The sequence below is a fragment of the Watersipora subatra genome, chromosome 4, assembly GCF_963576615.1.
Source record: "Watersipora subatra chromosome 4, tzWatSuba1.1, whole genome shotgun sequence".
In the NCBI taxonomy this organism is placed as follows: Eukaryota; Metazoa; Bryozoa; class Gymnolaemata; order Cheilostomatida; family Watersiporidae; genus Watersipora; species Watersipora subatra.
In genome coordinates this window covers 42,550,745-42,563,831 of record NC_088711.1, presented here as the reverse complement: position 1 = coordinate 42,563,831, position 13,087 = coordinate 42,550,745, and the positions used below count along the sequence as shown (strand labels likewise).

Genomic DNA, 13,087 nt, shown 5'->3' with positions numbered 1-13,087 from the left:
CCAGAGTGTTTGCAAACAACAGTGACAGGCATTCCTGAGCACTGCATCAAACGGCTGATACAGAAGATGAGTAACGAGCAGTCACATTGCCTGTCCTAAACCTGCTGATTGATTTGGCGGATCAGAGTAGTTGTCACTCTGGTAGCCTATTAGTCAGATGCAGAGAACTAGCACCATTCCACTGCGTATAGCTTACAGCATTCTGTGAAGTCTTAATACCTTAAGTGCCTGGTACTAAGTATTTGCACTTATAACGGCTGGTATATGGGGCGTTTCCTCATCAGAGCATTACATCGACTAAAGCTGAACTTGTACAGAATGTTAGTATATTTCATGAAAAAGTATCGGCTTTTTCTACTATTTGTGATTGTTTAGGATGATTGAAGTGATCTGACTGCCAGAATGTTTCAAAATTAAAATCAACAAAACTTGATGATGGTTAAAACGTTCACAATGAGCGAAAGTGCGATTATGACATCTATAGTTGCAAAGAGACCGATCAAATAGAGACCCGTACTGCTCTAACTTAGACGCAATAGCCGATATCAACAATAGCTACGATAGCAACTAGTGATGTCATTTCGCATGTATTTTTCTTTTGAGTTTTTCAAGCGAGATCAATTTTTGTCCATTTTAATCTTGAAACATTCCATCACTTCAAACATAAAAAAATCGCAAGTGATAAAAGAATACTGATAATTTTTGATATAATATAATAATAATAATAATATAATAATCTACTACAGATTGAGTAAGTTCATCTTTTACACCTGCAGTAGATGGTTTCACTCGAGTCTGTAAAGTAGTGACATCCAGTGTGCCCGAAGATGTGTGAACAGGTGGACATACAGCAAACAACATCAGAAGATGTGGTTGAGAAAAGCAACCGATGTGGAAAAGGTTACAACCAAATGCCTTTGGTCATGATCAACTCGATTCATTTAAGGGCAACCAGATATCACATCCGATTGGACAACTTATTTTTGTTGAATCTAATATATACATTTTTCGTCTATTAAATGTTGGTTCAATCGTAATTCAGAACAGGGCATACGAAAATGCTTGACATTGAGACAGAAATTTTCATCAAGTTCATGAGTTTGGGTCGAACTATTGTGCCAACTTTGTGCAAACTGCGGTTGCTTCCATGTCTCTAAAGTTTTTTTGGTTGTCAAATGACGAGTTTCTTTTGAGTATTTGGGAATTTTAGGAGCTTAGTTATTGATCGATAGAACTTTGCAACCCAGTCTCAGGTTGTTTATCGAGTCGTATTGAGAATATTATAGAATTTCCTTCAGAACGAAGCACAACCAACAACTATGCAATGGACCCTGGCTGCCGACTAAATATGCTCCCATCCTTTGATATTACAACGGCATCTCCAGAAATACAAGAAATGGTGAAAGGAAAGATAATATCGATTATGGACATAGAGCTCTTAGAAGAAATCGGACGAGGTGAGTAAATTGATAATATTTTTTTACTTGGTTCCAAACTCATCGAACGCAAAGTAGTACAACATCAGAACATGTTTGACTGATTTAAAGAGTAGACAACTGCTAATATCTTGTCACTTATCGTACTTTACTGTCTCTCTAAATAACAGTATATATTTAAAAGAAAGGACAATAGAGCGATGTGCACGTGACCTTTACCTTTATTGTCAGGTCAGTTTGGAGTGGTTCGTAAAGCGTACTGCTACACAAACCCAGAACACACATACAAAGTTGTGGTTGCCATGAAAATGGTTCGCGTTCAGACTCTTGAAAGACAGGAGGAAGAGATAAAAAACCTACTGAGAGAAGCAAATATTATGAACACGTTTGATCACGTGAATGTGCTCAATCTCATCGGTATCGTCTGGGAGCCAGGAGAGCAACCAGCTGTTGTATGCCCTTATATGGGCAAGGGAAGCCTGCTGGACCTCATTAAAAAGTCTGAAATTGTAAGTATAAAGTGGATGGCTTGTACAACAATGAAAAATTTTTTATTTTGTTTTTTATGTAGCGCAAGATGACTAGGCTAAATTATCCTGATTATCCTGCTGAGAAATCTATTTTTAGAATAACAAGACAATCATATATTTCCTCTTTTAACTGTCAACATGGTGAGTGGTCTTATCTGACTGCTGGTTAATTGATATGGTGAATCATACACCTTGAAATAAAAACCTTTTTTATACACAAAGCTCCTAAACAAGCTTAGTGTATTAATAAAACATATTAAAATTACAAAAATAGACACTTTTATATATCCATTCATCAAGAATGGCAAGAATTAAAAAGCTTAGCTACTGACCTCTTTGTTTATGACAATATTTACTAAAATATTAGCCATGTTTGTCTGCCTGTTTGAAGCCATATTTGGAAGTTAAGATAAAAGATTGCATGGTCGAGGGGTCAAACCCACAACAAGTGGGTTGGCTGCCTTACACACTAACACCTGTGCTATTCTTTCACCGTCAATTGTGTTATAATTATTGTGCATATAATCATTTTTTGTGCTTCATTGAAATACCTCACAATCTGGCAGTGTAGTATTACAATTAAAAAAAAGCAAAGCTACTACTGGAAAGTGAAATCATTTTAAAATCGAAAATATTTTATAAGAATAATTTTTTAAATCATAAAAAGGTATTTCATTTAAGTTTGTAATATTTTAGTATTATCATACATATGCTAGTATATTATTACGTTATTACAGCCTAACAGTATTATAATTTGTGACCTTTCAATCCTACTACACTAATAATAATAAATTATACAAAGACTATTCAAATATATAGTAATACTACTGAATGCTCGGTGTTGCATGGGTAATAAAATAATTATCTAATGAATCTTTACTAAAACAATTTCTTATTTTGGGCTAGCTTAACAATCGTTACGCATAACGGCCAACAGTGCTAGTTATTAACCTCAAGCAAGCGCTTAAGTGTGAGTATTTTAACCAATGTAATGACTATTTGCCTACCTAAGCTGCAATTCCGTGTAGCTTAATGGTTAAGTTCACCGCCTCTAAATCTGGAGGTTCCGAGATCAAATCTAATGTCACGTTGATTTTTCATTGATGTAACTGAACACAGGGTTTAACTACTTGTAAAAGACAACACTGAGAGTCATATAGGTAGATGCGCATCTAAAAATTGTCCGTCAGTAATCGCGGCCCAAAATCAGAACACAACGACTTTAAACGACAATGAATATATTTCAACTTCTGCTTGTATATTTGACTTATAATTAGTATCATGATAAAAACCTAGCCTGCCAACCTTGATGTAAAAGCGTTAAAACTAAGATGATACACTAAACATCAAATGTAGGTGATAGATATTTCTAGAACAAATGCTACTGGATTAAAAAACTTCTATAGAAATTGTTCCAGGAATGTAAATACAAATTGGATGTAAACTAGTAATAATAGATATTCTTGAAAGCAATATTTATTTATCTTCGTGTGAGCAGTAAAACATGGTGTAGAATACCTCCTTACAGCTGCGAGTAGCTAAACATGACAGAAAAACTCCCTTCCCTTTTGATCAACTAAACACCATCTGCAGCAGTTAGCTAAAATGATCATGGTTATGTCATATCTCTTCCTTCCATTCTACCTACACCTCCCACCCCTTTTTTAGCTTTGTGATTAATTGTAGAAATTCTCTCCTATGGACTACCTAAATTTTGTGGTGCAAATGGCTGCAGGATTGGAATATCTTGAAACTAAGAACTTTGTCCACAGAGATATTGCTCTACGTAACTGCCTGTAAGTATGTGTTTATACGTGTAGATGTATTTGATAGCCAGTTTCTGGGTGATAAATAAAACTGTGCTTTATGAATAGCACGAAACCTAAAAGACATGGGGGGGATTCAGTACTTGTATCGACTGACACTTGGAACACTTTCGGATTCTCTGCGCGTAGCCTAGAAAAGTAAAAGCCTGTGCACACTATCGCTCAAATCAACGATTAGCTGTGTGATAGACCACAAGGATTAGCTGCTTTGACACCAAAACCAACGATAAGGTGTATACACTATAAACGATTAACTATTGGTGACTGTTAACCAACAACCAATAAAAATTACGAATTTTTATTCCTGATATTGCGAGTCCTTCTGTTATCTTAACATAGATTTTTTGGCATCTCAGAAACCAGTTGGATCTGTTGCCGTCTACAAAGAGCCAATCAAGATGCTAAAGTTGATTGGCTTTGGTGTCAAAGCTCAACACTTTGAAAGTCTATTGCGTCGATTACGTTGGGCGCTCATCGGAAAATGACGTCAGAGCAGCTAATCTATGTGGTCCATTGCACAGCTAAACGTTGATTTGAGCAATAGTGTGCACGGGCCTTGAGCTTAAACAAAAGTAAACAAAATATTTACCATGGAGCAGAGCACACAACTGTTTACTGTCACACACACACGCCCATAAAATTTGGAGTTATCTTTTACATGATTCTTTTATCGAAATTGTGACCTACAAGGCCACAAAAGACAAGTCCCTTGTACCTAAAAGGTACAAGGGACTTCATAACATATACCGAACATTCTAGTTACATTATATGGCAAGTCTTTGGTTATTGTAGCCTATAAACTTTTAAACATTTATAAATACCTCAGGCCATGAATTTGTATGATTCATTGTCACTATTACTATTCATTATCATTATGGATCATTCATTATCATTGTCAAATGACCCTTTCTGTCTTGGTCATTATGTAGCATCATGTGCGCCTATTAAAGTGAACATTCCTGCATTTCTCCTAAATAATGAAGGGTATGCAATTGGAACCTGAGTGCCTCATATGTAACCAATTGCGTACACAGACAGTAGTGAATCAAATCACTTTTGATCACCTATAGACGCCCATAGTGAGCGCTCACCACGACTGACACTTTTTTTATTGGGAACACTGAACAACCAATGTTTGCCATGGTTGACACCTCGTTGCTTGGTGACCATGATAGTCAGTGATCAATGTCACTAAAATATTATTGTCAAGTTGCTGTAGTTTGTTGTGAGTGATCCTTCATGACACGAAGACAAGGGTAGTTACATGTATTTTGCTTCATTACCTGGTGACACTAAAAGTCAGGGCATGCTATGACTGATATGCCATCTCCTGGGTACAACTAAAAGCAAGTGCTTGCTATGATATTCCATCACCTGGGGACAACTAAAAGCAAGTTGTTGCTATGACATATGCCATCTCCTAGAGACAACGAAAAGCAATTGCTTGCTATGATTGATATTCCATCACCTGGGAACAACTAAAAGCAAGTGGTTGCTATGACATATGCCATCTCCTGGTGACAACTAAAATGCGATGGTTAGAGTCAGCATCTGAAGTGACTGACTGTGAATTGAATGAATCATATAGCCAAGCGCAAAAATTACATTGAGGATTTGTGTTTCCAGTGTTTGTGATAAAATAAATACATATACTAATTCCTAAAAACCGCAGTAACTATTTTTGTGTTTCATTGGAATTTGCACCAGCTGCATCCATATAGCATGACTACGCAAAATTCTTCTGCAATATTTCAGAAGCTCATTGCATTCATATCGGTGATGTTCACTTGTAAATGCTTCATTGCTGTTTATGACACCGTACTTTAAGCAACTACAGTTAATTCTAGTTAACAAACATCTTTGCTCAAGAGTAGCAGCTATGACTTGCAAAATTGTGCTTAGATAAAAATAGCCTTCGCATGCTTACGCTTAGATAAATATCTATGCATACACCATATCAAAATACCAACAATGTTGTCCAATGACACCAAGAAATAACGACTCTATTAGACATCACCCAGTAGATATGCATTAGTCTTAATATTGACCGCCTCCAAGGTTTTTGCAATAAATATTCTTTTGCAATAATTGTGTGTATGTTCTGCTTAGTTTACCTTGAGTCTAATTTTATCTTGTGGTCAGCTTCGGTTTGCTAAAAGGCATAGCTGTCAATCTATTTCCCAGTAACCTGCTTAATTATAGGATTCACACATTAAAGCCTAGCTCATATACACAAGTGAGTTCTCTGATCCTAGACCATATTAACAACTTCCCATGGACTATATCAGCAATCAGGGCAGTACAACTCCTTCTGAACTGAATATCACTTTGCGGCTCCAAGCTTGTAGAACTCAATGACAAAAATACCAATTAAACGGAGTAAATAGTTTTGTTACACCCTTTCAAAAAAGGGATGTTTTAGAACTGAAAAAAAATTGTAGTATACGTGTATAATAAAGCGTGTGTGTTTGTTATGAATAGAAAAACAAAAAGATTTAGTGTAAAACTCTTGTTGCTGAGAAGAAGCTTTTTAGCTTTGTACATTTTCGATCCTCCATTACCAAGAGTTTCAATCAGTGTGTCATTAAAGATTCACTAGTTTTACCTTCTAAGGCTCCTGAAGTTTGTTGTCTGGCATAGTTTTCATGGTATATAACTTAACAATATTTTTTGACACCCGGTTAACCAACTCAAGGGCTGAAACTTAATTTCAGAAGTATGCTACGAGCTTGAACAGCCGAGCTTTAAAGCTTCCACTGCTTCTAGCAAAGCTTTTTAACCGTTACAACAGGCCCATATTTCTCTTTTCAGAATCAGTGACTTGTATGTGCTAAAGATTAGCGACTTCGGATTGACGAGAGACATCTATGACAGTAAGATATATGAATGCAGTGACGTTGCTGAGAAACGACTGCCATGGAAATGGCTCGCTCCTGAATCTATTAAACAAGGTTCATTTACACACAAGTCAGATGTGGTATGTTATCGCGATATCTCACTCATATGGTTTATACATCCTGTGTAAGTTCTGGATAGCCTGTGACATCTACAACATTTAATTCTATTAGCCATGAAATACTGACCAAAAACATTCTTTGGCCAAAAACATCCTTTTCTGAGGATCTCGGCGGGGTATCTGGAGTGCTTTTTTGTGATTTTGTTTCTGCCATCCTGCAGGCGCTCAAGCAAGTGTTGCCATCAGCAGTATTAAGCGACAGAATTAACTTCTAAAATAGCTACAACTAATGACCAATGCTAGTTGTTAACCAGTAATATTGCAACTCTATTATATGGTTGTGAAACCATATATATAACCATTATATGGTTATATATAATTATGTGAAACTCAATCGTTTCACAAATTGCCAATGTTCAAAGAGAAGATAACTCTGAAATTTAATAAGATATGAGGATAGAAATGCACCAAAGCTATTTATTTTATCTCCCTACCATAGAGCTAGCTAAATAAAAATTACTTATTTCAGAATCAAATTCAAATATGCTTAACCAAATGCAAAGTTAACGGATTTTACAAAAATTGCTTGGCACAAACTTAACTCATAATGTATTCTTGAGAGTCAAGCCCAAAGCAAAGGGTATATTTTATTCCCTTGCCAAGTCTAATAAACAAATTCAGCATATATTCAAGGAGTGGACATTGCCAATGCTCTCTACACGTGATATGATCCTGAATTGTAGTGGTCATTTGGTGTTACTATTTGGGAGCTTTATGCTGATGGGAGTTCACCCTATCCTGCAATCGGTAACCTTACTGTCCTGCAGGATTGCCTTGATGCAGGCTACAGACTCTCCAAGCCTGATAAACTACCCTCAAACTTGTAAGCATTTTTCTTAGTTCTTTTATTTCAAATACAGTTGACGCTCCTACAAGGTACATAAATCTCCTACTACATTTACATATATTTCACGTTACGTAAATAATTTATGTAAAGTTTTTGCTTAAAACTACATAAAAAATTCTATATAATGTAACGTGTCAAGTCAGCGCAGATTCTCAAATTAGATTTAAATAATGAAAACCTTAGCTTTAGAGTTAGCCTTAAAACATCGTTTTCTCTCTTGCCACACACTCCAAGGATAAAACGACTTATAGGGGTATTTCTATGGTATATACCAGTACCCTGACAGTATAGTGTACTGTGAGACATCATCAAGTGTGCCAATAAAGCGAAAAGAATGAGTTGCTGTGGAAGTATTCAGAAATACTTAAAGGTGATTGATTGGTACAGGCATTAGAGTCTCGGTATACCAAGCTGAATGTCATGAGTTGGAGTCTCATTGTTAGCTATCTTTTACCGTAACCTGTAACCCTGGTGACGAATAGATGGACAGCTCCCGTTCTTATTATAGTAAGGATAGATTTGTGCTCTTCTTTATTTTAGTCATATAAAACACTTTTGATTTTTTTATGCAGAATAGAACTTGCTGTCTAGAGAAATTAAAGTAAATTGACATTGAAGGTGTGCACTCCCCTCAACTTAACGTAAAATTACCATAATAATGGACCATTAACCGAATGAATGAAATAAGAAAGAAGTTGTTGATACAAACCAATAATACTACAGTTACTAGAAAGTCATTAAATTAGAAAATCAAGTTTAGTTTTTCTCTTTTAATATGGCCGAAGGGGTGAGTTTGGAAAGATCTTGGAACAGATTAGGCAATTTACATGAATCTTACTGTTCATATAACATAGAATCCCTATAATTTGAACATTCCTGGAACGAATCATTTATGTGGTAGGAATGCCTACACACCTTCAAAAAGCCTCTGTTGTAGGTGGTAGTATGCCACCCCTTTTATCATATCTCACGCTCTAGTCACCTAAGCATAGCAGCTAATACTACAGTCATACCTCTCTAATAGCTGATGTACCTTGCCTTACCAGTAACTGATGGTAAACTATCAACCCTATAGTAGCAGATACCACAGCAGCACCCCATGACCCCATCCAGTAGCTAATATAACGGTGCTTCAAGCGATGTATGGTTTAATAGAAATGTTGTTCACAGGTATGACCTTATGAGACTTATGTGGAATCACGAACCTTCCTTCCGACCCTCATTTACTGAGCTACATACAGCGATCAAGACATATATCTTGAGTGAAAATGGAGCCAACGAATACTCTTACACCATACAAAAAGACCCAAGCAAGGTAGTGAAGGTCACGCCAAATGATGACCCCTCTCTAGAGTATATGCAGCCTATAAGGAGACAACTACAAAGGGATTCCAATGTGTACGCTGACCTACCCGATTCCCATAAAGTGCCAGAGCCAGAAATTTACAGTTAATATATGTGATGTACTATTAACCAATCATACACCTTAATTATTGTACATACTGTAGAATATGGAACATTTTGTCCAATACTTCAAATGGTCATTTTAATCTAGCAACCACAAGGTTGATCAAACTATAATTTACTCCCAATGCAGTTGTTTATGGTCATTGTATTCTTCGTGGAAGCTAGCGTTTTTTTGGCAATTAGCCATTGAAAGAGGTTAAATACTACAGCATTCATTCACCAATAGACTTTTAGCTTGTCTTGCCAAAAGTTTTTCTATTGTGCTGGGTGTACAGATAGCATGGAGTAGCCCTAACTGCAACAAAGAATTTTTTACAAATCAAGGCTTATTATATGATGTGTCATCTTTTCTATATTACAACCATTCCTGAAGTGGAATGTGCTGCAATCCCAAAAGCAAGTGTTACTGATTTCTGTGCACCTTTGTCAGTTTTTGAAAATGTTTAGACACATTTAATCTTGAGCTTTATATCAATTGCTTTCTCATTCATTTTTTGATCTGATTATTTTACACCATTCAGATATGAGAAATATATACTAGATGCCCAGTTTTGTACTTGTAAATGCATACAAGATTTAGGTTGTACCTCACTTGAAGATATAGGCCTATATTTAATTGGCCTTGTGAAATAAAAAAATCATGATTTGAAGCACTTGCTAGTGTGGGTTTTGGGCAAAAGCAAATTATTTAGGTTATGATGAATCCAATTATTATAAATCCGTAAGTTTAGAGCTTCAAAGAATCAATATATGAATTACTAACTCAAACCAAAGCAAATAGATTGCAATATATATGACCCTGCATGTTCTTGCTTTCAACAATTATCTATGTGTACAATTCTATCAGTGCTCTTTGAGCTTAGAGAAGTCAGTTGTCCACATTTGCAGTTTGAAGTAGTCATACACAACCTGTAGTGCTACAACAAAGGAAATCACATTGCTATGACCTACAGTGGGTGTCTAATTAAATCTGTCATTTTGTGACTAATTGGAACTAAAAGCAGATTTTGGTGTGAAAATACTGGGCTCAAATAGTTTCTAAAACAACAACAGACCCGATATAAATTGGACTACTCGTTTATCTAGCAAAGGCCAATGCAAAATGGGATGATAGCAGAACAGAACATACCTTGACTTCCACAGCTGGTCTGATGTTTTGAACTGTCTATGCAAATGCACAGCAGAGATGAAACTGCACTGAAATCATTTATCTATTGATTGCAATAAAATGAGTAAACAATGTAGATACAAAAGCCATTGTGGCACATCTTAATGTCAATGACTAGAAAAAACCTGAAACACATATAAAATAATGGCCATTCTAAGGAAAGATGATGGTTACACAGATATAAGAATAATGTATGTGTTAGAAAAAATGTATAACATACTGCAAATGTTTTCAACGAGACAATTAATTGGCAGTAGCTAACGGTTATTATATTAACTAGTCTGTGCTTTTAGGAGGTGTAGTGGTGCTGCTGTCAGTTATAGGCTGGGTAATAAGACGAGGGCCAAACTTCTGTTTGCTCGTTGCTGCTGGCTGCTCCTGTCATACAAATCAAGGGGTAAGGGTAACGGCATGTAGGTAAACTGACTTGACTAAATTATGCTACAAATCTAGAGACAATTGAGGGGGTTAGTGATAAACATGGACAAGCTGTAAGCTGATAAACCAATGTACTTATAGATCATGCAGATATAAAAATTAACTGACTTGAAGCATGAATTTATGGGCTTCAACAATTGGACACAAATCAACGCAAAATAACAAGTCCCACCTGAAGAAAAAATATAGAATTCAGTATGCAAACACACTGTGTAGGCAGCCATAAAAAATTTCAAGTATAAAAGCCATGGCTTTCACTGTACATTGTACTCAACGTAATATTAACTTAGGCTTATGCTGTACATATTTTATAACATAGAATACTAACTCATATGGTACACAGCTAACAACTTAGTATATTCGCTTGCTCTGTACACAGTTCACAATAGACTACCTTCACCTCCTATGTATGCAGTTTACAATACGATATCTTACCTGCATCATATACAATTGTTCTCATAATATTGTTACCAATCAAATACTTCCCTGGTTTTATTCATAATATATAAAGTGTTCGACGCTTCAGTAGACTAGGTATACAAAATACCAACCATACATCATACATGTCACAGTTAATGTCAACTAGTAAGCTACTTTCCCCAACAACAAAATACTTTTCTTATTGAGAATCCAAAGTAACGATTAAATTGTAGAAGACTTATAAACATAGAATGAAGTTAGTCTCGCTGCTAAAATTAGCTAACCACAAGAAGAAAAACATCACATCTAATTAAGATTGGATTTTAGACTCTTTTCTTTACTTTTTACTAAAATGTTCATTTACTAATTTACTACCTATGTCTAAATCTCAGTGTTTGTCTGTCTGTGTGTCCAGTTATAACGATTAAGTTTTAGGAATGAAAAACCCGCTTTGCACTGGATTGGAACTTTGAACCTCCAGTTCTGCAGACAGGCATTTACCTAATGCACTACTATGACTGTACTATGGAATAACTTGTGCACATACTTATTACACCTGCCAGTTTTTCATGGCTTCACGCTTAACACTTTAGCTAACAATATGCATGAAGCCATACTAGAAGACAAATATGCGTCTATATGTGAAGAAAAATGCTTAACCTCACATGACCAACAAAACTATTGCTATCAGTTTAGAGCTGTAGAAAGGACTGCAGCTGGTACAGTATGAATTACAAAGAAATACATGTAAACACAGTACACAAAATAAAAACAGTACACAAAAATAAACAAATACCTTCATCTACAAGTTAAAAGGGTAAATGTTATATATGTTGAATAAAAATACATTTTCTGTGCAAAAACTCTTTTTTAACCTGTGGAATGCCGGGCATTCAACTAGTATTCTATAAAGTGGAAATTCTTTGATAAAGTGATGATGTGATGGTACCTCAACATATATGCAGTAATTTTACACTTTTGAGACTAATTATCATTGGTTAAATAATCTGTCAACATGATGAATTGATTTAGCACAATGGCAGTATGTGCAGAGATTGATGGATTCATTGGGCAATATGAGTGATTATCTAGGTTAAAATATGCATAGCATTATATTGAGGCACAAAATTACTAAAGCTTGCTCTCACGGCTCTTATTAGTAAGTTTAAATCACTAGCTTGTTCAAATTAGTTATTGGCAATGTGCCAGCCTAACGGCAAGTGGCAGGCAACTACATTATCTATCACTGGTTATAAGCTGATTTTTAATACCAGCGCAACGTCAGGAATTCGGCTAGTCATGGCATAAATCAAACTAGAAACGATGGTTTTAACAGATTGAATTGCCAAAATAATTATCTGGAGTGCTTTATAAACAGTTCCCAGTTATACTAGGGACTTCAATATGTCTGTTAGAAATCGAAACATCTTTGTCCATATACTAATAATTGTTTGCGTTAAGTTCTGTTGACATCATCGTTTGAAAGGCCATTTAAAAAAACATACATTAAACATTACATACATTAAATATACATTACATTTGCATTAAACAAAAATAAAATGGATTCAAGATAGTTATAATCAACTACTTTTACCAATCACAGATGTGTGGGTTTAAATTCTACCCATATAGACTAATGTGCTCATTTCCAAATGATGTTTGATAGCGCATTGCTAATGAGCTGTCATTGGATTGGCTATGCAACAGAAGCATACGTATGTTGTTGACGTGAGCGTGCGTATAGCCAGTCTTTCAATCGTGAAAACACATTGCAAAGTTCAAACTCTTGTTCATGACTGAAATCATTTCAATATTGTTAAAGTGATATTAAGCTTGTATCATGATGAGTGTGAGTTTACTGAAATACTAGAACGATGTGGTTCCATTCACAAAGAGCAGTGATGAAACATTGAACCCATAGAATGCCAGTGGGTCACTC

General features: G+C 35.6%; 1 protein-coding gene across 1 annotated transcript; it reads left to right on the top strand.

Moving 5' to 3' along the window:
* Positions 1-1,325: 1,325 nt before the first annotated feature.
* Positions 1,326-9,670, top strand: LOC137394616 (hepatocyte growth factor receptor-like). The gene is made up of 6 exons (XM_068081357.1): positions 1,326-1,457; positions 1,668-1,945; positions 3,653-3,762; positions 6,604-6,769; positions 7,492-7,631; positions 8,826-9,670. Exons 1-6 carry the CDS (start codon positions 1,349-1,351, stop codon positions 9,106-9,108), a joined length of 1,086 nt encoding a protein of 361 aa, XP_067937458.1. The 5' UTR covers positions 1,326-1,348; the 3' UTR covers positions 9,109-9,670.
* Positions 9,671-13,087: the final 3,417 nt, after the last annotated feature.

Bases quoted from the DNA above. Each gene is read 5' to 3' on its own strand.
- LOC137394616 (XM_068081357.1), top strand. From the start codon at position 1,349: ATGCTCCCATCCTTTGATATTACAACGGCATCTCCAGAAATACAAGAA. The intron at 1,458-1,667 runs GTGAGTAAATTG...CTTTATTGTCAG, and splicing joins CTTAGAAGAAATCGGACGAG to GTCAGTTTGGAGTGGTTCGT. The intron at 1,946-3,652 runs GTAAGTATAAAG...GATTAATTGTAG, and splicing joins TCATTAAAAAGTCTGAAATT to AAATTCTCTCCTATGGACTA.